Here is a 24,926-nt window from a genome sequence, read left to right as displayed (position 1 = left end):
ACTGTTCCAGTTGAAACTGAAAGTCCCACATCTCAGGAAACCCTCCTGGCCGGCACCAAGCAGCGCGGTTGGTCACCCTTCCAAGTCCCAGGGGAAGGCTGGGTTGGGCCTTCGGAGCATCCTTCACCGAGGAGGCCTCGGAGTCCCAGTGCAGTGGGATTGGCTTTTCTGGCTTAAGTGTCCTGCCGTTTCTGGGGATAAAAACGCCTGGTGTCGTGGACCCCGCTGGCTAACGTCAGGGCGCCTCCGCTGTCACCAGGGTCGATTCTCGTCCTCCACCTGTGAGCACAGGTGCTCTCTCTGTGCTCTCCACCCGAAGGCCCCTCGTTGCCAGCCTTCTTCCTCCCATCCCTGCTCCCGGGGTCTTCTCCAGCTCGCTCTTTGTGCAGGCTGTCTACACCCCGCAACTCCAGTCTTTCCTGACCAGTAATGGTCTTGAGGGGTGTGCCCCTAAGTCAATAAGATTTTTGGTGGTAGGAAAAAAGTAGGAATGTTTCCGACTCTCAAGTAACTTATGTTCTCAGTGGCTGAGAAATACATAAATCATTTTATTTTATTTTTTTGGTACTGGGGGTTGAACCCACTGAGCCATATCCTCAGCCTTTTTTATTTTTTATTTTTTGAGACAGAGTCTTTTTAAGGTGCTTGGGCCCTCACTAAGTTGCTGAGGCTGGCCTCAAACTTATGATTCTCCTGCCTCAGCCTCCTGAGTTGCTGGGATTACAGTAGTGCACCACTGAGCCCAGTTTCAGTTTTTAAAAGGTCCAAGATTGCATAAAACTAGGGGTACAATGCTGGGTGGACCGTGCAGTCCATCTGGACGTGTATTTGCAGATGAGTTAGAGTGTACTCAGCAGGCGTGCCTTTTAACAGTCCCCTCTACCGTGTCTTGACCAGTTTTTTGAATAGTTGGCCTAATGAAGTCCATTTCCACCCCAGTGCCTTTGCTTCACCTGGTGTCCCCACCAAACATGTCATCTTGGGCTGGGGTGCGGCCAGGTGGTAGAGCGCTTGCCTAGCAGGCAGGAGGCCTGGGGTCCCATCCTCAGCATAGCGGGCGAGGGTGTAAGTGGGCAGAGCGCCCTGTCCATTCCCTTCTGCCTGCCCACATCCTTCCGTCCTCCTCGGATCTGCCCCTCCATCCCAGCAGCAAACTGCTGCAGCCGCAGTGATCTCTGTACGGGTTCCAGCTCCGTGGCCACCACAGCCTGCCCAGCAGGGCCTGAAAGATGGGGCCTCTTAATGGACTAGCATTGAAGGGAGGGGCCATCCCAGGGCAGGCTCCCCCTGGTCCCCCGAGAGCCTGAAGCCTCCCCAGCCTCCTGGATCTGCAGCTGCCCTCATTTCCTTGACGAATTTGGGCTTAGAGGCTGTTGCGAGATCATGCGCCACAAGTCGGCCCAGCAGCGTGACTGTAAAAATTAATTGCCTTATAAAATGTGGGTCACTGTTCATTTATTTGACAAATACCCACTAAGTGTCTCCTCTGCTCGCCAGAGGGGTGACAGCCATTCCTTGTGGTTCCCTTCAGGGTGGAATAGCCTAATTGGTATACATGTTGGGGAGCCGCGGACGGGCCAGGGCCGCTGGTGGCTAACTGTTCTGGGCGGACATTTACATGATTGCTCTCCTTATTTCTCGAAGCCAAAGACTGTGTGCTTCGTTTTTTTCTTCCCCTCGGCAGCAGAGATTTCCAGTGTGGGCTTCCTGGACTTGAAGGGGCTGCCGAGCGTCACATTTATCAATCGTTCCTATTCCCAAAGCCGAACGAGGAGGCGAAGGCGGATTGAAATCCATGTCTTTGCTTTTGGTTGGCGCCGTGGCCCCTCGTGTCTTTCCCATTACTCCGAAGCTCTGATTGGTAGCTGTATTGGTGGGGTTTTCTTTCCTTTTTTTTTTTTAATGAATAAAAAGTGGGGAAAAGAATGAATTCCTAGCTAACATGTTTTTCTTGACCAATCGCTTTCGAACCATCTTTCTATTGCGGGGCGGTGAGAAGTTAGAGGACTGATATGTGGCCTGTAGCTAGCGTAGAGGTGCTTACTGCTAAACAATCAGTGCTTGCTGAGATGAACACAAAGCAGGTCTTGGTATTAAAATGGACACAGCCCACTGTGCCTGTAGAAGGTTCTAGAAGAACTCAGCAGAGCCCTCTGAGCCCAGAAGCAGACACTTCAGGAAATGACATTCTGAAGTCCCACTGCCAGGCGGGGGTCTCTGTCAGCAGCTCTGAGTGTGTCTGGGGCCCTGTGCAAAGCCCAGGGGCTGAGGGAGGAGAACAAGAGCCTGCGGGATGGATATATTGCCCCCATCCCTGGGGGCGTTTGGGATGGCCAGGGTACAGGTCTCTGGTGGGTGGTGGGATCCGTGGGTCTGCAGGTGCCTCAGGGCCTCACCGACCATCTGTCTGGGAAGCTGGTGGGCAGGGACAGGAACGCAGTGCCAGGCTGGCCTGGGGACAGCAGGCCCAGCTGCTCCCAGATTGGGCAGGAGGGAGCCCCGGAGGAAGGGGACTTCCTTAGGCCCCTGGCTCCCACTGCCAGAGACTGTCACCACTCTGCAGCTGGCCTCTTGGAGAGTTGGTGACGGGAAGAAGGTGCTGGGAAGTGACTGGGTAAGGCAGGTCCTGGGGCTGCTCCAGCAAACCTGACGGTGCTTAAAACAGCCAGGAGGCTTTGGCTAGGAATTCAGTCTGTTTTATTGACCGAGTCCTGTGTGAGGGTTAGGACTCCCGTTTCTGACTGGGTTTCATTACTGGTCTTAGTATTTAGGTTCAATGAGCCTGAATTTCTGCATTCAGCTTTTTTCTTTCTTTTTTTTTTAAATAAATAACTTAGTCAAGTATTTCTAAATTACAAAGGATCATAGCCTCCTAGAAAAGAGGGGACTCCCCCTGTCTCATCCCCCAGTGCCCCAGCAACTGTAATGGCTATGAATCGCTCTCTGGTCTCTGTTGTTTGCATATGTATGTTTAACCTTATGGTGACAAGTGGCATATGTTTTGTATATTGCTTTGTTCGCAAACCTTGGTATCATAGATATTCCCCGTGCTGCCAGGGTGTTTATCACTGTGACCAGCTGCATAGAAGTCCGCTGCATTTGTGCTCTGTGATTTATGTAACTATCCTTTTCTGGAGGGCACTTGGGTGCTCAGGATCCGCCCCCACCCATATTTGGAATCATTTCATTAAGCAAGTTTCTGGGGCCCACCCGCTGGGTCAACTCTAGCCACAGGAGCAGCAGGCACAGGGCAATTTGCAGAGCTCATCATTCAGTTTAATTAGACAAGTGATTTTTTGTGAGTCCCTCCCAGGGGCGAGACTTTCTGTCTGTGGTTATCTACTGAAGGTCCCTGTTGAGGTTTCCTGAAAATATGGCGAGACCATAAAGCTGGTTACCATGACTTAGGTAAAAGGCCAATGGGTCTGTGTGCCCTGTCATTCCATGTTTTTTTTTTTTTATTATTATTATTATTATTACTATTATTATTACTTGCAGTGCTAAGGATGGACCCTAGTTCCTCACACATGCTAGGCCCATGCTCTACCCAGAGAGAATCTCCAAATCTATTATTATTATTAATTATTATTATCATTTAGGTATCAGGGATTGAACTCAGAGGCACTCGACCACTGAGCCACATCCCCAGCCCTATTTTGTATTTTATTTAGAGACAGGGTCTCACTGAGTTGCTCAGTGCCTCGTCATTGCTGAGGCTGGCTTTGAATTCTGGACCCTCCTGTTTCAGCCTCCCGAACTGCTGGGATTATAGGCATGTGCCACTGTGCCTGGCCCATGTTATTTTTAATAATATTCTCTGGCCATGAAGGCAGCAGTCATATTCATACTTCTCGCATCAGGGTGTGTGGAGATCTGGCCTGGGAGGGTCAGTTATCAGAGTGTGCGTCTGGGAAGTCTTTGTTTCAAAAGCTTTGGTCTTCTTTTATTTTTTTTTAATTTAATTAATGAATTTCCCCCCCATATTTGTACTGGTACAATGTGGTGTACACGAGGATGGGATTTGTGGCTACCTATTTGTACGTGCACACAGTGGGGCAACATGATTTGGCCAACATCACTCCCCAGCACCCCTCCCTCCCCGCCTTGCACCTCTTGGTCCCTTTCCTCTATTGATCTCCCTTTGATTTTCACGAGATGCCCCCATCTTTCTTCTCCTTTCTTCCTCTCCAGCTCCACGTGTGCGAAAACACAGAACTCTTCACCTTCTGAGTTTGGCTTACTTTGCTTAACATAATGGTCTCTGGTTCCAGCCATTTTTCCTGCACACGTCATCACCTTATTTTTCTTTGTGGCTGGATGAAACTCCATTGTGTACATAGACCTATAAACACGGGTGTGCATGTGTCACTGCAGTAGGATGGCTCTGATTCCTCAGGGTAAATACTGAGGGGTGGCATACTGGGTCATACGGTGGTGGTTCCATGCCCAGTTTGAAAACCTTGGTCCTCTGACCCGTTTCTCTTGCTTACAGTGATCATTGTCGCAATTGAGCTGCAAGGTGATGACTCTAAGCTGACAGACTGGAGGCCAGGGGTGCACAGAGGAATGGGGAGAGGAATGGGGTCCGGGGGAGGGGTGGGCCTCTGCCCTGCTCTGGTGCCATCCAGCCCTGTGGCCATGTTTCTTCGGCTTGTAAGGTGAGAGGCCTGGGCTGATGCTCTGCCCCTGGAGGTTCTCCCAGCACTAAGTCCTGCAGTGTGAGCCCCAGTGCCCTCTGGCATTGATTGGTTTGCTAGGGCTGCCTCAACAAAGAACGGAGTGACTCCAACAACAGACAGGTATTGGACAGCGAAGTCCACAGCTCAGGTTGGTCCCTCCTGAGTGAAAGATCTGTCCAGTCCCCTCTCCCTGCCTTGCAGATGGCCAGTTTCTCCCTGCCACTCCTTATCATCTTCTCTCTATCCATATCTTTCTGCCAAAACTTCCTTTCTTTATAAGGACACTAGTCATCTTGTGTCCATCCTAATGACGACACTTTAATTTGTGGGATCCCTGTTTTCAAATAAGGACACGTGCCGAGTGCTGGGGGTTGGGACTTCAACAATTTTAGGACCACAACAAGCCCAATGAAACTGGGCCACTGTCACTGGAGAGGAAGCTGAATCAGGAGCCCTGACTGCCTCCCTCTTAGGTTGAGCTAGCCCCCATTAGCACAGAGAGGTGGCTTTTGGGTTTGCTTTTGTTTTTTAAAATGAAGGCAGCGAGAGAACTTCTTAAGTACATCTGGGTAAAGACTTGGCTTCCTGGTGGTTGGCGCTTCTTCACCTTCCTGTGGTAGAAATGACAGGAGTCAGTGTGTATGAGTGTCTTAAGGCTTCAATAACAAAACACTACAAAATACCATCAACCAGGTGACTTAAAGCCACAGAAATTTATTCTCTCACGGGTCTGGAGGCCAGATGTCCAAATCAAGGTGTTGTCAGGGCCAGGCTGTCTCTGGAGGCCCCAGAGGAGGGTCCCTTCTGGCCTCTTTCAGTTTCCAGTGGCTCTATGTGCTCCTTGGTTTGTGGCCACGTCACCCCAATCTCTGCTTGTCTCCATTTTGCCTTCTCTTCTCCAGTGTCCCTGTGGTCTTCCCTGCTGTCAATTATGAGTACACATGTGTCATTGGACTTAGGACATACCCACTTAATCCAGGATGACCTCATGTTGAGATCTTTCATCTGCAAAGAAAGTCCTATTTTCAAAGAAGGCCACATTACAGGCACTGAAGTTGGGATTTGAGCGTCTCTTTTTGGAGGCCACTAGTCAACCTGTCTACAGGGCTTCTCAGCTGACCTCCCCCAGTGGCCACACGTCTCCAGCCCTGGCCTCATTCCACCCAGCAGCCTCAGGGGTCTGGAGCACCTTGGGGGGTCCCTCCCTCCTGGCCATGGACAGTTGGGGGACCAGCTCCTCCTTCTTGCCCTCTGCACTGGAGGCTGGGCACTCCTGTCCCAAGGGCTCCCTCCCCAACCTCTCATCTTCCTCAGGTCCTGGCTGGCTGGCCTCATGCCCTGGGCAGGAGGTGACCCCAGGACTGTCTCTGGCATCAGCCCTTCAGGAGCCTCAGCTCATCCTCACGGGACGAGCTGTGCTTCTGTTCTCACTCTTGGAGAAGAATAGAGTTTCCTAGAATCCTGCCTCTCTCCCCGTTTCCTGCCTCCAGGATCTTTGGAGGCCCCTCTAGAGTCCCTGGTCTTTCAAGGTCTCATCTCATGTGGCACCAAACGTAATAAAATGCTCCTGCATTCCACATTAAGTACACCCTCGCCCCCCGCCAAAGTAATCAAAGTGGTTTTGCTTTGGAAATTGTTTGGCCCTAAGCTTAATTGATTTATGATGGGCAGTGATTTCCTGGCCATCTCTGTGCGTACTGAGGAATTATCTGGAAGTGAGAAAAGCTGAGCCTCTGTTTGCCTCCGTTTGTTTTTCAAATGTAATTAAATTTTTATGAACACCAAAGTCAACAATTAAGAAGGTTTTAGGGACATTAGTTAAACATTTATTAATTTTGATTTCCATAGATTCTTTTGTCTTTCCTTTTGAGCCAGTGTCTATAATTTTAAATTTGTGACCATTCCTTAGGCCTTTGAAGAGCTTGGGGACCCCAAATTCTGGTTCAGTAGTTTTTTTTTTTTTTTTAAATCTTTTATTTTATTTGTTTATTTGTATGTGGTGCCGGGGATCAAACCCAGTGCCTCATGCATGCAGGGCAAGCGCTCTGCCACCGCGCCCAGCCCCGACCGTGGTCTGGTAGTTTCTGAGTGCAGAGATATTCCCCCACCCCTGTTGCCTGCCTTTAGTTCCCACTAGGAATAGGCATTGGGATTTGCCTTCTGCTTCCCTGCCTGGGATGGCTTCCGTGGCACTTTGGCTCTAGCTGTGGGTCTCACCTGTGTGTTTTATCCATCCGGAACCTTCTGCTCGCTCACCTGAACGATCAACCCCGGCTTCCCCCACTGTGACACGGTGGCCTTCCTTAATCTGGTCCTGCCACTCGGGCCACAGGGGCACTACCTGCTTCATGACGTGTGGCCTGTACCGTCACACAGGGCCCTGTTCTCAGAGGGGCCTGCCCGTGGTTTAATGTTCTGCTGTCCCTGCCTTGAGATTCCTAGTAGTTTCACCCCTGAGCTGTGTTTTTTAAGCTCAGTCTGATGGGACGGTGGAGCCTGCATGTGGTCCCAGGAGTGATGCAGAAGAAAGGAACAGGCTTTGTATGTCAGTATCTTTAATGGTGTCTTTGAACAAGGGGCCTCCTGTTTTCATTTTGTACCAGGCCCTGACTGTTATGTAGTTGGTCCTACATGGCTGTGACCATGGACCAGGACCCCGTGTGGATCCTGGTGAGTCACAGCAGCAGTGGAGAAGAGTGTCTGTGCAGTTAGGTTTTTTCAGGGAAAAGGAAGTGGATGGGTTTCCTCTTGCTGCTGTAACAGATGACCACAAACTTAGTGAGTTAAAACAAGACAAATGAACCAGCCTAGAGTTCTGGAGGTCAGAAGTCCTACAGTCCTGGTATCTTCAGGGCCAGTTCCTTCTGGAGCCTCTCGGGAGACGCTGTTTCCTCCCCTTTTCCATCTCTGGAGGCTGCCTGCCTGCCTTGGCTTGTGGCTGCCTGTCTCTGACCCCTGCTTCCATCGGTACATCTCCTGCTCTCCCTCCGACCGTTCACTCCCTCTTTTCCCTTAAAACGACCCTTGGGATTATGAGGCCCACCCAGATAATCCAGGGTAATCTTCCCCCACAAGATCCTAATTTAATCACGCCAGCAAAGATCCTTCTGCCACGTGAGGTGACACAGTCCCAAGTTTCAAGGGTTAGGATACAGATGCCTTTGGGGTACGGGAACATGATTCTGTCGGCCAGAGGAAGCTATTTGTTTTCCTGCTTAAATCCCTGAACATCGCTCAGAGATCATCCAAGCTTTGTGATTCTGAAGCTTATACAATTTTGAGGTCTAGTTTAAGGAAAAAAAAAAAATGTTGGTAAGAAAATGAAGATGGCATTAGAATGAGAAAGAAACCACAGGTCCCCAGGCCTCTAAATCGGTCCTCATCTCCTAAGGTCTCTCTGCACCTGGCTCAGCGGTGCACGCACTGGTCTACAGCCTAGAAAGTCTCCTCCCTGAGCTGACAGCAGCCCCAGGCCCACTGTGCTCTCCCCACCAGGAGATCATCTCCTTTCCTCACTGGATGGCTACACCTAGAAATAGAAGGCATAGATGTTTTTTTTATGAGGAATAGGAAAAGGAAAGAGGCAACAAGAGGCCTTCAGTAGTCAGCCTCTGTCTCACAGCACACGACCCTCTGCCCAAGTCTTCTAGACCAGAAGCATCCTGGAGCCGTGGGTTGAATCTGTCTTTGGTGGCCTGTACCCAGTGCCACACATTCGCCTGTCACGTAGTAGGTGTGCAGTAAACAGTAAACATTTTCTGAGCGACTGAATGGACAGCAGGGTGTTCAAGTGCTGTACACAGCTGTCGAGGAGCAGCTGAAGCAGAGTCCAGTTGCTCAGTAGTCCCCCTGGTCAACCTGCCAAAGACACCGGAAGAGCTTGAAGCAACAAAAGTAGAAATTGAGGGAAACGGACTGATGCCGATCATCTTCTTAGAGACAGAGTGTTCCATGTTCAGTTAGGGGTGGTTTTTGATATTTAGTGTCTTATTAAGCAGACAGTGGAGCAAGACTGGGTTTGGATTTTAAAAGCCTACCACAAGGACCAAAAACTCCTCCAGGGACAATAGTTTTGTGTAGAGTCAGCAGAATCTGTACCCACTCTGTGGCCCTGGGACATTTGTGGGGCAGATTCAGAATCAAATGTTAGATGTGAGGGGCGGGGGGAAATGGATTGCTGACTCAGTTTCTCCTTCAAGCCCTAAAGGGCAGCTCTTCCCAGGCTCAGAGGAGTGGCTGGCGTCAAGGGGTCGTGGGCCCTTCTGGGTGATGCTTAGGTAAGATGTCAGGTAGAACTTCCTCTTCATCTGTTCATCAGTCATTTTTCAGAGCAAATGTCAAGGGCGAGCCCTGTCTGCCCCAGCTGTCAGGGAGTCCCTGCCCAAGCCCTCCCAGGAATTTCATATGGGGGCTCTGTAATGTCACAGTGTCCTGATGCCAGCCTCGGAGCCTGACATCAAGACCCACAGGGCTAGAGGGAGTTGAACACGGATGTTTTAACTGGCGGCCAGGGCAGAGCCTCGCAGCAGCCGCGCAGGAGCAAGCACAGAGATGGCCGGACAGCTGACTCTCTTCCTTCTTGCGGCTCACGGTGGATCAGATGCTAACCAGGGCCTTGATGGATGCTTCTTGAAAGCACGTTACATTGTAAGGAGGGATTTCTATCATCATGTCGTGTCCTCCTGAGACAATTTATTCTGTGGTATCACTCCAGGTCTCACACATTGTTTTTTATCCCCTTGATGTTTTTTGGGCCATTTTGTTGCCGGGGCTGGGTATTGACCGACCTGGTGGTGCCCACTCAATGTCTCACAGGTGGGGGTGGGGACAGCATCGCCCTTGGCTGGGAAGCACCCGGTGCCACCAGGAAAGCCTGGTAGGAACATGGTAGGCTGGCTGGGCAGCTCCATGCAGTTTGTGAATATGACCGCTTCTCGCAGCTCTCAAGACAAAGTGGAGCCAGCAGATAATACTTCTGTATCTAATGGACTCCTTCCTTCCATAAATATCCAACATCTGCTCTGCACCGAGCATCGGGGGGCATGGCAGGGCCAAGGCAGGTGTGGCACAGACCTTGCGGTGCTGGCATTTGGGGACCCAGCCAGGTGCGAATCTGGGAGAAATCTGCTCCAGGCAGAGGGAGGACAAATGCAAAGACCCTGAGTTGGGAGTGTGCCTGGTGGTCCCGGAGGAGGTGGACCGGTGAGTTGGGGTGGGGGTGGAGGGGTTCCAGGTGGTCCAGAGGCTGAGGGCGGGAGCTTGGGTTTCCCCCCAGGAGCAGCGAGGAGCCCTCAGAAGGTTTGCGACAGGAGACTGGCACTGCAGGGTTTGTGTCCTAACTCTGTGCAGAGATGGCACAACAGCGAATCAGGAAGATCAACAGGTGGTCAGGGCAGGATGGAGAAGTGGGGTCATTTCACAAGGTGGCCCCAGTTGAGATGGAGATAAGTGGATATAATCTAGACATACGAGAGGAATAATTTTCCAAATTCCTTAAACAAGCAGCCACTTCCCTAACCACTCTACAGCGTGTCTATACGATGCCTGTTACGTTCACCTCCCGACCTGTCAGTAAATCTGAAAGCCTGCTCCAGCTGGGCTTATTGCCCGCACCATGCAGGGAAGGCCCTGGTGGCCCCAGGCCAGAGGCTCAACTCGGTCCTCAGGTCGGGTCAGTGGCCAGACTTGCAAAAGGGCAGAGAAGAAAGGACGGGGAGGTGAAGCCACATCTCCCTTGCTGACCTCCGGGCTCCAGGGTCCAGCAGAGGCCTGGGCAAGAGCAGATGCCGAGTGGATGTCTGTGGAGCCCTGAGCTAGGGAGTGGGGAAGAACTGCTGGCCAGGGCTGCAGTGCCTCACCCCGGGGCACCGTGATCCACAGGGAGCACAGTATCATCTCCTGACCCATTGGGGGAAACAGAGGCTGAGAAGGCTGGGGAATCTGTCCAAGGGACCCATGTGCCAGTTCTTCCCCATGGTCATTCCAAAGTTGACTCTCAGTGGCTGTACTACCTCTTTAGAGGAGAGAGAGAGAGAGAGAGAGAGAGAGAGAGAGAGAGAGAGAGAGAGAAGATGGGATCCACCCAGGACATACTGACACACTGGGCTGGACCACTTTGTGCCAACCCACCCCTTATCCCACTCCTCCCTGCCCCAGTCTTCCAGGAGAGGTGCTGGCAGGCCATGAGCCAGACCACGTGACCAGGGCCACCGTCTGTTCTGCCACCCTAGATTCCCGTGGTTCCCTTGCTGATCAGATCCCCCAGGACCTGTCTTATGGCCCTTTGACACTTGCAGCAGCCCTGGATGTCTGCAAAACACCCGCCACTTTCTTCAGCCACTGCTCTGGGCTGTTCTGGTGCACTCCTTCTCTCCTCCAATTAATGGGGGCTTCAGGGCCCCTACTGGAGAGGACACAGGTAGGTGGCAGTGGAGGTCACGGTCAGGGTTTGGAGCTCTAAGGAAACATTTCCTTCTGGCCAACTCTGCACATCTTACTTAGGGAAGTGTGCAAGTCACAGGCAGTATGCATGTTTCGGGGAGGTGTGTGTGTGTGTGTGTGTGTGTGTGTGTGTTTGTGAGATGTGCTGAGATTTAAGGGCCATTGGCCCAGGGAGCTATGCTGGTGCTGACGTCCCTTGGGCCCCAGCACCAGCTGTGCTGCTGCTCGCTTCCCATTGGCTCATGGAGAAACACAAGCAGCATCAGGGTCCTGGCACACAACTCTTTCCCTGGGTGTCCTCCCCCAGGACTGCGAAGGCTTGTGCACACCGACTGCTCTGCACTTGGCCTTGGAGCGCAGTTCTGCCCGCCCCGGATCTGTTCCTGAGCCTGCAGAAGGCTGTGAACCAGAGAATTTATTCTTCAGGCGGGATTTGCCAGTGGTGGCAGGGCGGGGCCTGGTGGCTGGAGGGACACGTGTGCTGGGAGGAAAGCAGGAAGTGACTCGGGAGTGGAGCCGGCCCCGTGAGCAGCAGCGGGCTGATGGAAGTGGAGTGGGGGCTGGAGAGGGCACCCTAGTGAGTTGGCTTTTCTCTCCTTCAGCGCCTTTGGCGGGGCCAGAGCCCGGGGCCCTCACGACCCGAGTATGAGACTTGAGGGTGTCCCCGGGGAAAGGAGGGATCGAGGAGAAGCAGGAGGCTTGCAGGTGGCCGGGCAGGGAGGAGTGCCTGGCCCCGCTCTGCCCCTCCAGGGTGAGCCGGGAGGGCAGTGACTGCACCTCCTCCAGCCTCTGCAGTCCTGGCTGCCTGTGGGCGGGTGGGGGATGCGGGATCCCCGGGAGCAGAGGCCCCTCCCCCTGGCTTCTGAACTTAACCTGCAGCAGGTTGGGGTGCGGCCTGAGATTGTGCATTTCTAACCACGTCCCTGGTCCGCTGGTCCACGGACCACACTTTGAGCAGCAAGACACTAGACGACTCTCCCAGAACCACTTTTGCCCCAACCTGAGACTTCTTGCTTCCCTGTGTGCCATCTCACTAGGACCTGGGCACACAGGTGCTGTGCCCACTTCTGCAGCCTCACCAGCATCTTGAAGCTGACTCTCAGAAGGGAGCAACAGGTTTAAAGGGGCAGCAAAATAAAATAATAAGGAGAGCTCCACCAGCCTGGATGGCCTTCTGGGCGGCCCGCGCAGACTGTGCACAGGGGTGCAGTGGGGCCAGTGTGGGGGCTTCTCTGAAGCTGCAGTGGGCAGAGAATGAGCTTCTCTCCTGCCAGCCCCTCGGAGTTTAAGGTCTTCATATCCAGCTTCTGAGGGAGACTGAACCCCAGTGAAAGAGCTGCTTTGGAGGTGACGGGGCTTGGTGTGCCATGCTCCTAAGGTGACTGGTCTACTGTTTGAGAAACATTGTTCTCTGGGGACTGTACCAGCTGAGCCATCCCCCTGCTGTCTGTGCTCCTGGTCTTGGAGAGGTTGTACACATGTCAGTGTGCATCAGAATCCCTCGTGGACTTGGTTCAGATGCAATTCTGATCAGCAGGCCCGAGGTGACCTGAGAGTCTGCATTCTTAAGTAGCTCCCAAGGGGCCCAGTGCTGCTGGTCCTTGGGCCACCCTTTTGAGGAGTGAGGTTTTCTGTTTTTCTTTACCAGGGATTGAACCCAGGGACTTTCAACCACTGAGCCACATCCCCAGCCTTTTTTATATTTTATTTTGAGACAGGGCTGAAGCTGCCTTTGAACCTGCGATCCTGATCCTCTTGCCTCAGCCTCCCAAATCACTGGGATCACAGGTGTGCACCACTGCACCCTGCCCAGGGGGGAGGTTTTCAGACAACAAATGGAAGAAACTCCCCCAGGGGTGCTGGGCTAGGGTTCCCCTGACAAACACTGTTCCTGTTGGGCTAGAAAGCTTGTGGCTCTGGTCCCCTCTGGGTCCCTCCTTCTCCTCACTTCTCAGGGTGCTCAGATATAAATAGGGACAGGTTTTGAAGAGGCTTTTTCCTATCCCACCAACCACCAGGACACCCATGAACTCCCGTCTGTTCACCAGCCCACAAAACCCACTTTGACTTTGGCCTTTTGGCAAATGAGGGTTGTTTGCTCAGTCCCGAAGCCGTCAAAAGGCACGTTCAACCACTGGGAAAAATAAAGAGGGGTTTTTGTTCCGACCCTTCTTGGATGCCAAGTACGGAGAGGGCGATAGCTCGGTGCCTGTGTTTGAAGTTTTATCCTCTGGCAGCCAGAAGTAGGTGGTTGGTGTGAGGACCCAGATGTCTTTGTGATCCTCTCTTTCGGGGTAACTCAGAAAGACCATGGAGGTAAAGAGGTGGCTTCTTTTAAAAATGACCCCCTCCCATTAATGGCTATGATCACCACCCTGGGTTCTGTTTACACCTAGGGACCTCAGTCTGAATCCAAGGATCCTGTGTAATCACAGAGCTCTCCTAGGACGAGGCCCAGCTGGGGCTTGACTGGGTCCACCTGGGTTTGCCTGGGCCCAGAGCCCTTCCTGGGTTTGAACCTGGCAGTGCTGCTGAGCCCCTGGCATGGGGGCCCCTGTCCACCCTCTGCCACGGTTTCCACCCAGGGTCAAGAGAGGCAGTGTCTTCACTCTTGATCTGCAGCCCAGGCCAGCGGGCTCCTCGGCACCAGGGCCTGGCAGGGCAGACCAGTAGGGTCCTGTCCAGGCCTGTGGGTGCTGGTGGGCCAACGGGGAGCTGAATGAGGCCTTTGAGACGAGGCTGCGGGCCCCGTGTTTGTGTTCCAGGTCTCCGGCCTGTCCAGAAGTGCCTTGTAACTTTCCACGGGAGAGGTCAGCCTCACGGTCTTTCCAGAGCTGGGGGTCCTAGGAGTGTTAAATCTGGAGGAGGTGCTCTGGGCCCCAAAAGAGGGAAGGGCACTTGCCTCTCTTTTCTTGGTGGGCAGTGGTGTGCTGAGCTGACCAGGGGAAAGGCCATTCCTGGCTCTGTTTCCTTGTCCTTGCCTGGGTTTGCCTGGGCCCAGAGCAAACCGTCCAGGTAAGTGGACCCTTTCCAAATATTTTTCAGGGGCCACAAAGTCCTGTTTCACAGGGGTGCCAACTGTGGGAAAGCATCGCCCCTGTTTTTCAAGCAGAGAAAGATACAAACCAGGTGGGCCGGCCCGCACAGAGAGAGCAGCCAAGATGCGTGGGAGGGCGGTGGGGGGCCCGGGCGAGACTTCCATGAGCTTGGCTTCAGGTGACCCACGGAGGAGGCCCTGGGCTCTGTGATTGGAGAGGTGGAGGGCAGGCACTCCGGGAGGGCGCTGCATGAACAGAGACCTGGAGGCAGCACCACCTGGGACTCATTGAGGTGCCCTAAAGAATTCAGCTGAGCACGAGCCCCGCACCGCACCTGATGTCATGGGCACGGGGCTTGAGGAGCCCGTGGGGGCGTGGAGACTCATAGGAATCCGTGGGTCTGTGCAATTCACCGTTGGCCAGGCCCGGGGGCTACGGCTGGGAGCTATTAACGGTGTGATTGGGAATTAAATGGAAGAGTTTAAAAGGGGGATCTGAGCTGGTCACGGGGCTGCGTCAGACCATCCGGGGGCCCTTCCAGGCTGCACGATCCGCGTTCTTTGTGTTTCTTTTTGGGGCATCTCAGTGTTGCGGCCTGTTGCTGGGGCTCCTGCTCTCTCTCTAGGTGCCTCCGTGTCTCTTTTTGGAGTTAGTGGATTTTCAACGCCTGGGGGGCCGGGGTGGAGAAGTTTGACCCATGTGCTGGGTTGGCACAGCAGAAGGGTGGCTCCCACCAACCCAGATGGAGGCCAGCTCAGCCAGGGGGCCCAGGACGCTTGAGAAAATGCATGTATCTCCGAAAGGGACCTCCAACGGCTGACCCTCTCGCTCCTCTGCACACAGCTGTATCCAGCATGCTCCAGGGCTACAACCCCGTGTTCCAGGCCTTGCTGGGGACCTTCTTCACCTGGGGGATGACGGCAGCTGGGGCGGCTCTGGTGTTCATATTCTCTAGTGGACAGGTGAGTCCCTTGCTTCAGTTCTAAGGTTCTAGAGGTTTGTGGGACCCTCTTGGCGGCTCGTTCCAAGCAGGCCTGCTGGCCCCAGGAGGCCCCTGCCATGTCTGCAGGCAGCGGGTGGTAAGGTCTCTTCCCTGTCTCTTCTCCTGACTCCCTACCAGGCCAGGGGAACAGGTGTCCGCTCGCGGCAAATATGCCACGCGCTGTGTCGTCCTCTGCTGCCCAACAACCTGACTCCAAGGGCGTGGGATGGCAAACCCAGTCATGCAACCTCTGTTAGCCCGCTGCCTGGTTTCTACCTTCTGTCTGATTTGGAACAGGTGGCTCAATGCATGACCAGAGAAGATTAGGCTTCAGATGTGCCCGCCCTGCCCGTGGCCTTGTGCTAGCTGGGATGACGAAAACAGCCCGGGGGCGGGAAGGGGCTTTTTATTCCTGCTCCTTGGGATGATGCAGGCAGGCACACCTCCCGTCCTCCTGCAGACCACACGCCTGCCCCCACTGCCCCCACGTATCCTGATTAAACCCCAGCACCCTCGGTCACTCGCAGGTCCCCACAACCTAATCCCACACCCCCATGGACCCCTCTGTCCCCACATCTCTCCTCCTTCCCCCGGGCCCCTACATCTCCGCACCTCTCGCTCACCCCTCCTCGTGCCCCTGCCCCTCCACACCCACCCCCAATGCTTGAAGTGTCCCTCTTTCTCCAACTCGAGCTCCCTCCACCTGGGCCGGGAGCCCCAGGGTCTGCCTTGAGTGCGGTTTCTAGGTAGCTCAGCGCGCAGCTAGAGAAATAGTAGGGTGCACGTGAGCAGAGAGGAAGACACACCTAGAAGCTGGCAAGTCAGCACCTCGTGTTAGAGACCAGTTCTTCGGGTGGATGTCAGCCCCGAGACCCTGACTCCACCGCTGCACCAGCCCCTCCCCTCCTGGGGGTCCTGGAACCACTCCACCGGAGACTCAGAACTTAAACCTCACGACCCGGAGTCACAGGGCTCCCAGAATCTCAGTATGCACGACACCCAGAGATGTCCAATTCACAGAACGTAGAATGTGGTTGCCAGGGCTCCCTCAGAGTTGTGAGGAGGGAGCCTTATTTCTATGGCCATAGTGTCCTGAGGTCTCATCCATGTTGTCCCATGTGCCAGAATTTATTTTTAATAAAGACCAAAGGATATGCCCCTGTATGCGTAGGCCATATTTTGAGTCCACCCATCTAGGATGGCCAGTAGCAGATCTTTTTATTGGTATAGAAGATGCTCATAGAAAAGTGCACATTTTTAAAATGTATGTTCCTCAGAAATGTCCTTGAAACCAGAGTCTAGATCAAGTCCCCACCCGGTCCCCACCCCATCCAGCCACATCCCTCACCCCGCCCTCCACTCCAGGGGTGCTCCCTCTTCTGCTCTCCAGCAGTGGGGCTGGTCTTCCGTGTTCTGGTGCTTTATTTAGACAGAGTGGTGGTGGAGCGTGTGTCTGGCTGAGTGCACCCTATTTACTTTCCAGTTTACTTAACGCCCCTGCCTGTTTGTGACGTGTACGTATACAGTGTGTGTGTGCTTGCCATGTGGCGTTCTGTAACATGGATACATCCTCACTGGCGGGTGCGTAATTTCCACTGTTGGTGGGGATTTGAGCAGTTTTCTGGTTGGGGGCTCTCGCACGTCATGCCGCTCTGAATGTTTGTGTGATTGGTGAATCTGAGCAAGCATTTCTTAGTTATTACGCAGGAGAGGCACTTCCCATGGTGCCACCAAGTAGTTCTCCAGAATGGTCTTCCGGTTTGCACCCCCCACTGTGTGAGGGTTTGGATGTTTCCTATGCCCTTCCCCAATTCTTGGTCTGAAAGGGCCAACTGTGTCCTTGCACAGGGAGCCCCAGTCAGGGGCATGGGTGGGGTTGTGCGTCCTTGAGCATCCCCAGAAAAGACACTTCTGATTGGCTCTGGACTGATGGAAGGTTGTAAGTCTTTTCTCCCCTGGTGCTTGGCCCATTTTATAAACTCAGAGCTCACCAGCTCAAGAGTGGGTCCTGGCTCTCCTGGGCCTTATGGCCTCCTCTCGGCTTAGGACACGTTATCTCATTGTCCCTTGGAAACTGAGACACTTATCTTTCATTTTCAGAGACGCATCTTGGACGGAAGCCTCGGTTTCGCTGCAGGGGTAAGTGGCACTTCTGGGGGAAACGGCAACCGAGGGGTGTGGGTGTGTGTGTGTGTGTGTGTGTGTGTGTTTGTGCACGCTGATATTTCTCCATCCAGCACCATCTCAGTCTCTCCCCATGTGATCTAGAGGCACCTCTGGGTTCGCTAAGTGCTAATGGCTCCCTGTCCTCGACAGCTATGTGCATTTCCCCCTCATCAGATGGCCCTGTCCCTCTCTAGACTGTGAAGGAGCCTTGCTTGAAAGCTGTCTCAGGATTTGTCAAAGACGACATTTAGTAGGGCCTAGCACAGTCCTGGCCCGGTACACAGTTAGCACTAATCAAACATTGTCTTCCTCTCCTCTCCTCCCTTAAAAGGCTTATTTTAGCTATGCAAAAAATGTGGAGAGAATCCTGGATCCATCCCAGGTGCCCATCAGTTGAACCTTGATAACAGGCTTTGCTAATTGCATTCTGTCTGTCCTCCAGCCTTTGGGGAGGTTAGGGTATTTTGTAAAAGCAATCTCAGGCGTCATGTAGTTCACCTGCAGATTCAATACACATTTCTCAATGACTTAGGGAAAAAAAGTAATTGCCATGCCATTACCACACCTGCCCAAATTAACAGTGATTCCTTATTATAATCTAACACCCAGGCAATATTCAAGTTTGCTCTTGTTTTTGATGGTTCTGGAGTTTGAACCCTGGGATGCTGTACCACTGAGCCACACCCCTCAAGCCTTTTTTTACTGTTTTGAGGCAGGGTCTCCCTAAGTTGCTGAGGCTGTCCTTGAACTTGCCACATTCCTACCTCAGCCTCCTGAGTCACTGGGATTACAGGCATGTTCTGCTGAGTTCATACTCCTCCCTCTTTTCCAAGGGGTCTTCTAAGAATGTTCTAGAATCATCTTTTAAGTGTTGCCAGGTGTATTGGTGCACGCTTGTAATCCAAGTGGCTCAGGAGGCTGAGATGGGAGGATTGTGAGTTCAAAGCCAGCCTCAGCAAAAGTGAGGTGCTGAGCAACTCAGTGAGGCCTTTTCCCTAAATAAAGTACAAAATAGGGTTGGGGATGTGGCTCAGTGGTTGAGTGCCCCTGAGTTTAATCCCCACAATCCACCCCTGCCAAAATAGAATTCTATCTTTTAAGTCTTTTATTCAACATTCTCGTTTTTTTTTTTCCCCCTACACTAGTCATTTCTTAGAGAAACTGGGTTATTTGTTTCTAGAATGTTCCACATTCTGAATTTGGTCACTTTCTCATAATTTGTCCCTCAGTCCCCTCTGTGTCCCACTAGCTGGGAGTTGGAATTGGGGCTAGGTTAATTCAGACTTCATTTTTTGGGGCCTGGATACTTCAAGTGTCCCAGTGTATTCCAGTTGTATCAGCCACAGCAGGAGGCACAGAGTACCCTTTTTCACTTTTAGTGGATCAGGGTTTGGTTCTAAAAATGCAGTTTTTATAGTCCTGTGGTCTGGGGGTGGAGGGATTTCTCTGAGGTCATTTAAGTCAGCCGCTGTCACACTGGGGCCTGTCCTTAGAGAACATGGGGACTTTCCAGCTGTACCCAGGTGGGCAGAGTGTTAGCAAAATCAGCGTCTAGGTCCTGAGCTCCCAAGTGTTCTCTTCCTGAAAACTGTTGTACCTGAGTACACCCTGGAAGCTGCTCTCCTCTGCCTTCCCTGGGTCAGGTGCCCCCTCCCACCTCGCCCTCCCCTGATGACCTGGCCTAGGGGGCAGCGCCTCCAGGGATGAGCAGAGGGCCCCTTGGAATGTTGGCTGCTGTGGAGACAGCCCCAACCCTTCACTCTTACCCTTGAAGATGGATTTAATCAAACGGTCAGTGGAGAGATCCTTAAAATTGGTTTTCCATGGTGGGCCACTCTGGGATTTGGGGACTGTAACATAACAAAAGCTCAAAGAACAATAGCATAACAGCTCAACCACCCCATCTTCTCACTTGCTGGAATGCATTTTCTCTTCTTTCCTTCTCTTTATTAACATAAGCAAAGAAATAGAAATTAAATTGATGCTCAACCCTGTCTTATTCTAGCAATGCCACTTAATAATTATAGACCTATGAGTGAATTAAAAAAGGAATGAGAAAAAAGGCCCTTCTATTAATGCTCTTCCAAGAATATTTAGCTTTTCAATATTTCATAACTACAAAGTGGTATGCTGTTTTTGTTATGAATTTCTTCATTACTAGTCATAGTTGTAATAGGTTCGTCCAGGAACTGAAATGTCAAGCTTACAAATGAGCAAAGTGGGGCTGGGCTCGTGGCTCGGTGGGAGAGTGCTTGCCTTGCAGGCGTGAGGCCCTGGGTTTGATCCTCAGCTGCACATAAAAGATGTTGTGTCCATCTACAACTTGAACAAACCCAAATGAGCAAAGGGGAGGGAACCTGGATTTCATGTACCTAAAGGGGATACACAGGTATGAAGTGTGAAGACCCCTACTCCATTGATCAGGCTTTTGGGTGTCTCGCTGTAGCCTTCTCTTGTAGGTCAGAAGCTGTCACATACCAAAAGACAAATCAAAATAAAAAAGGAAACCAACAAATTGAGTGTGTCCTGGCCTTCAGGACACGTAGGAATAACTTATGATTTTTTTTTTTTTTTTTTTTAAGGAAACTATCGTAAGACCACTGTAGTTGTAAGTTCATGAGGGGCCCATGCACCTGAGCTTACACATTCTGCAGTACTGATGGTGGACCAAAGTGCTCTAGGCCCGGGAGTCTCGGCATCTACACACTGAAGTTAAACATGATCTAACATAGTTTCGCTTCTGATTTTTAAAGTGGTAGGAAAATAGAGATTCTAGAAGTTATATTTTTATCCAAAATCAAGTCATTTGCTTTTCCAGAAGTGACCTTGAATGTGAGTTGCTCAGAAACTCCTGGCAGGTCCCTAGCAGGTCCCCAGATACTACAGAAAAGGCTAAAAATCCTGGAGTAGGAGACGCTTGGACTCAAACCCAGGGAGTCTCAGTGGCATTGATGACTAGAAGGCATTCTCACATGTGTGTCTCCGAAACAGGGAAGGACCGTAGAGCCCAGGAGCCCTGAGCAGTGATGACCACCTGGACTTAGGAATAATTTATATTTGATATGGATGAGCTATTGGGTGGGGCAGTGGTTGTCAGATTGGCAGATTTGCTCCCAGGGATGCCTGGCACCTTGGGTTGTCTCAGCTGGCAGCTAGTGGGTAGAGGCCAGGGCTGTTCCCAAGCATCCTACAATGTACAGCACAGGCTGTGTCCCAACTGCAAAGGACTCACCAAGTGTCAGTGCTGTGGACGTTGAGATGCCCTGACCTAGCACATTTTGCTGTTACCTGCCCTGTAGAATGTTTACAAACTCGGTGGAAAGTTCTTAAGACCCCTTGCCCTCTTACTTCTACAGTCAACCCTGTGTGTGTCCTTGGACATTTTGTCATGCACAAATGCATGACACTGGGAACTCCACAGTTGAACTGAGTACAAACCCTGTCTCTGCTCCCCATGTAATGCTGAACAATTTATTTAAACCACCTGTGCCTGCAAATTGGGAGTGAATCGTAGTATCTGGTACGTCCCTCATAGGAGCACTGTAAAGATTAGATGATTATTAAATTACTTTAATAATACCTGATACCTAGTAGGCAGTAGGAGGGTGGTCGAGGGCCGTGGTGCCTGGTACCCTAAAGGCTTTGCTCCCTGGCCCAATCCTGGAGGCTCTGAGTTAGTCTTGACAAAAGCAAAACTGGCCGTGAGTTGGCTGGAGGGTCCATTCCATCTCACAAATGTCTGTACAGCCTCTTAACAGTTCTCCAGTGGGTTGGACACCATCTCTACCCGAGTATGTACACTATAGCTTGTCTAATGTAATGGCACAGTGACACATCTACCCACCGTGTAATTGTTCTCCAAACTGTTTCTATAAGAGATTCCTGGGATAAAGGACATATGTATTTTAGACATGCTGGGGAGCATATTTCACAGGTTGTTGTTCTCATTAGCAGGACCTTGGAAGCATGAACCGTTCTCCTTAAATGATTCCTCTTGGAATCTCTGCCTGTTTTTCTCCAGATTTCTTAAATCTCTCTCCAAGTCTCCAGTAATCATTGTCTGTCTTTGGTACCAAGCTTGGTCTTGAATTTTGCTTTAACTGCAAACTTAACAGGGAGAACTCTTAGGGGGAGTCCTTATTGCCTGTTAGCATCCTAGAGTACTGAAACTTTAAAGCTGGAGAAGGTTTCAGATGATAATAATACCTAATACTTATTGAGCCCTTATTGTGTTTATGATGCTCAGCCAAGCACTTTAAATAGATCATCTAATTTAATTTTTATAGCAATCCTGTGAGGTATGTACCAGGTACTATGATTCACTCCCATTTTGCAGGCACAGTAGGTTTAAATATAATTGTTCAGCAATAAATTGTGAGCAGAGACAGGATTTTCACTCAGTCTGACTGTGGGCCTCCTACCTTTAAACCACAATGCCTCCTTAGATCATATCTGGTACAGCTGCCTCTATTTACAGACAAGAAACGAGTTTAGGGAGAACAATGACTTACCCAGAGCTGAAAATTGCTAGACAGCAGCAGAATGAGGACCAGACACAGCCGAGAGGCCAGGGACTGCCAGCATTTAGATGAGTGAGCTTGGTCAAGCTCCTTGGTCTGCCTGAGTCTCTGTCGACCCTCCTGAGCAGGGAGGACACGGGACTGGCTGGTTCATTAAACATGCAGAGCCAGGAAGCTCTTAAAGGGGTGAGCTGCAGCACTGGTGGGCACATATCTTTTCATTGGAAGACAACTGTGCAGTGTTTCAGTTTGATTTTGGGTCACCTACTTGTGGATGTTTTAGTGGTAAACTTCACCATGGAGTTGAATATTCTTTCATGGACTGAGAAAGTTATCATGGTCCCTAAAGATACAGAGATGAGTTTGGAGGGGCTGAAACATGGAGGATCACCAGATTAGTACTCGTTGCCCTGGATGGTGTGTGTGTTTTTTGTGAGGCTCAAGTCGAGGAATTGCTATATCAGTACACATTCTCAGCACAAGAGAAGGCCTACCGATTGGGAAACTGGCTTCTAGGCATGAAAAGGCAGTTTACTACTTACTCTTTTATCTCATAGGAAGCTGTTTCTTATGACAGGGTTTTCTTGAGATTTTGGCCAAGTCTGCTTTTTGTGCAGCAAGTGATGAATCACGTTTTCTCCAAATAACTGGCTCACTGTTGGAGGTCAACGGTGGCCTCTGAGTCTGGAGGAGTGCGGGTGGCCAGCTGTTCCTCATTTACACAGAACTGGGTGGAAGAAATGGACTTCAGTCGTGGGATGTGGGATTCGGGAAGGAGATTTTAGCCAGGGCTACTGGCAAGGTGTATTCTACAGTAAATATGAGAGGGGGGAGGTCTAAGGGATGGAGCAGCCATTGAATTGAGTGTTTAGAAGTCCTAGCTTCTAGACTTCCGTCTCTGCAGATCCCAGATTGAGGAATACTTGCTTCTTCCTCTTTATCAACTGAGGTGGGGAAGTCTGGTATGTTCTAATGGAGATGCTTCATGGCTCTTGGAACGTGAGGTCTTTGGATTGCATTGAGATGGGCTGGGACGTAGCTCAGATGCCACAAGACACTGCGGGAAGGAGTGGCCTGTGGGGATTCTGAGGGGGAAGGTCACTGCTACCTGTTTCTGAGCCATGATTTTTCTTATTGGAGAAACTGAGGACTCGTTGGTGACATCCCAGATGGTGGCCCTCTAGGGAGGAGGGAGAAGGAGAATGCTTGGTCTGATCCCACCCCCAGCATCTCTTAGATTAGATGGGTTGTCTCAGAAGGTTCTGGGTGCTTGTTCAGTGTGGATCTTTTATATTTGCTCTTTAAGGATTTTGGGAGCCCCAGGGCCTCCTAGATTCTACCCTCTTGTTCTGAACTGGGATGCAGTGGCCAGGGAGATGGTGCTTGTCCATCCTGAAGCTAAGGCCCCTTCCCCCCTTAGGTGGGCGCTCAGCAGAGTGCCATCAGTATGGGCTCTGCACTGGGCAGCTTGCCAATACTAGGGAGATCCCCGAGGCAGTTAGGCTTATTTTGGCTCCTGGTCTTGGAGATTCCAGTCCCTGACCAAACGGCCTTATTCTTTGAGCCTGTGATGAAACGGCACATCATGGCAGGAAGACATGGCGGAGCAAACAGCCCAGTTCCTGAGCCAGGAAGCAAAAGAGAAGGAGACCAGGGTCCCATTATCCCCTTCAAGGGCATACCGAGCCTCCCATGAGGCCCCACCTCCCAAGCTTCTACACACCTTCCAGGAGCAACCCCCTGGGGATCGATTCCATTACACATGGACCTGGTGGGAGGACATTCCTCCAAGCCATAGCAGCTTGGGGTGACTTGGTCCTGCCTGCCCTGGGGTCCCATTTGACAAGCCCAGTGTGCTGTCTGCTGCATGAAGACGTGGTGGGTGGGCCTTCTCTAACCCACCTCGTTCCAGGCCTTGGCACTGTTATGGGCTCCTGCCACTTCCTCCATGTTGCTTCCTGCATGGTGGTGCCCCAAGACGCTGGCACTTACTCTGAACCCCCATAATCGGGGGCAGGACCTTAGGCTTGCGTGACGAGGCATTTGGCATTTTGCTTTAGGATCCCGAGGCGCCAGTTTCCAACGGAAAACCTCCTGACTTTTCTGTTTTCTGACTCTTGACCTGGACCCCAAACACTAGTGCTCTCTGGGCTCGATGGCTCTGATGACAGTGCTGTCCTTCCTGCCTTCTGCTCCACGTGGCCAGGACAGCAAGTCTCGCTGTGAGAAGAGATGGCAAGGTGAGGGTGCAGGAAAGGCAGAAACGCTCGGGAAGGGGACAGATGATGATGATGATTATGGTGTTTTTTTTCTTTTCAATTTCGTGCTTCAGATTTCCAGTGTCATTATAAACATTGAGGGGGAGGAAAGGATATGCATCACCTTCTCTCCTTGGTGACAGAAAGTGACAGTATTTGTCTTGGTGGAGGAGCCCTGACAGGTGCTCTCGCCCTGCTGAGTGCTGGAGGTGTGTGGCCCCGAGGCCCACCACAGCCCCCTGGATGGTTGCCCCCTCCCCCCCACCCCATCTTTCCTCCCCTCCTCTCCACCACGTTCATACTGCTTGAGTGAGTGGCCACTGATGGCCTCCGTTCTCTTGGCCGGGAAGGCCTGCCTTCTGCTGCTCCTCTGTCCTGCCTACAAGCCTGGACCCACTGTGTCCACAGGGCTGGAGCGTTCTCTTTGGGATATCTGCTCCCCCTCGCCTGGGGCGTGCTTCCCTGCTCCCATGAAGGAGGAGGTGGGAGTGAGGCAGGTGATGGTCAGAGTGAAAAGGGCCTAAAGATTCAGGTTAAAGAGCCGAGTGCTCCAAGGTCACAAGAACTCCGTTTTTCTGTGGGAACAGGTGGATGTTTAGTTGAAGGTGACTGACTCAGTCATCCACCCACCAATCTATCCACCCAAGCAGCCATCCACCCATCCGTCCATCCATCCATCTGCCCACCCAGCATTTAATTAAGAACCTGCCCTCTTCCAGCCACTGCGCCACGTTGGGGATTTGAGGAAGCAATGCAGGGAGATGTTTTCTGTTTCTAAGGAAGTTGTGACCTGGGGGAGAGTGCAAAGCTACACTGCTGGTCTAGATCCTGCCTGCTGCCTG

The 24,926-nt window shown here is 51.8% G+C and overlaps 1 protein-coding gene across 5 annotated transcripts in view; it reads left to right on the top strand.

The window, feature by feature from the left end:
* Slc39a11 (solute carrier family 39 member 11) overlaps positions 1-24,926 on the top strand; it is a 389,080-nt gene that overhangs the window by 60,974 nt on the left and 303,180 nt on the right. For 3 of the 5 annotated variants that reach the window (XM_071603731.1, XM_027946205.2, XM_027946202.2), the window contains exons 1-3: positions 11,614-11,697; positions 15,002-15,120; positions 17,241-17,279. In XM_071603731.1, coding sequence (XP_071459832.1) covers positions 15,013-15,120; positions 17,241-17,279 — 147 coding nt within the window. In that variant the 5' untranslated portion in view covers positions 11,614-11,697; positions 15,002-15,012. Of the gene's footprint in view, positions 1-11,613; positions 11,698-14,165; positions 14,250-15,001; positions 15,121-17,240; positions 17,280-24,926 lie in introns of those variants that run through there. The other 2 variants (XM_027946204.2, XM_027946206.2) reach the window with 2 other exon arrangements.

Source organism: Marmota flaviventris, chromosome 17 (assembly GCF_047511675.1).
Source record: "Marmota flaviventris isolate mMarFla1 chromosome 17, mMarFla1.hap1, whole genome shotgun sequence".
Taxonomy (NCBI): Eukaryota; Metazoa; Chordata; class Mammalia; order Rodentia; family Sciuridae; genus Marmota; species Marmota flaviventris.
The sequence above is the reverse complement of the archived record's forward strand: the minus strand, read 5'-3'. Positions and strand labels throughout refer to the sequence as shown.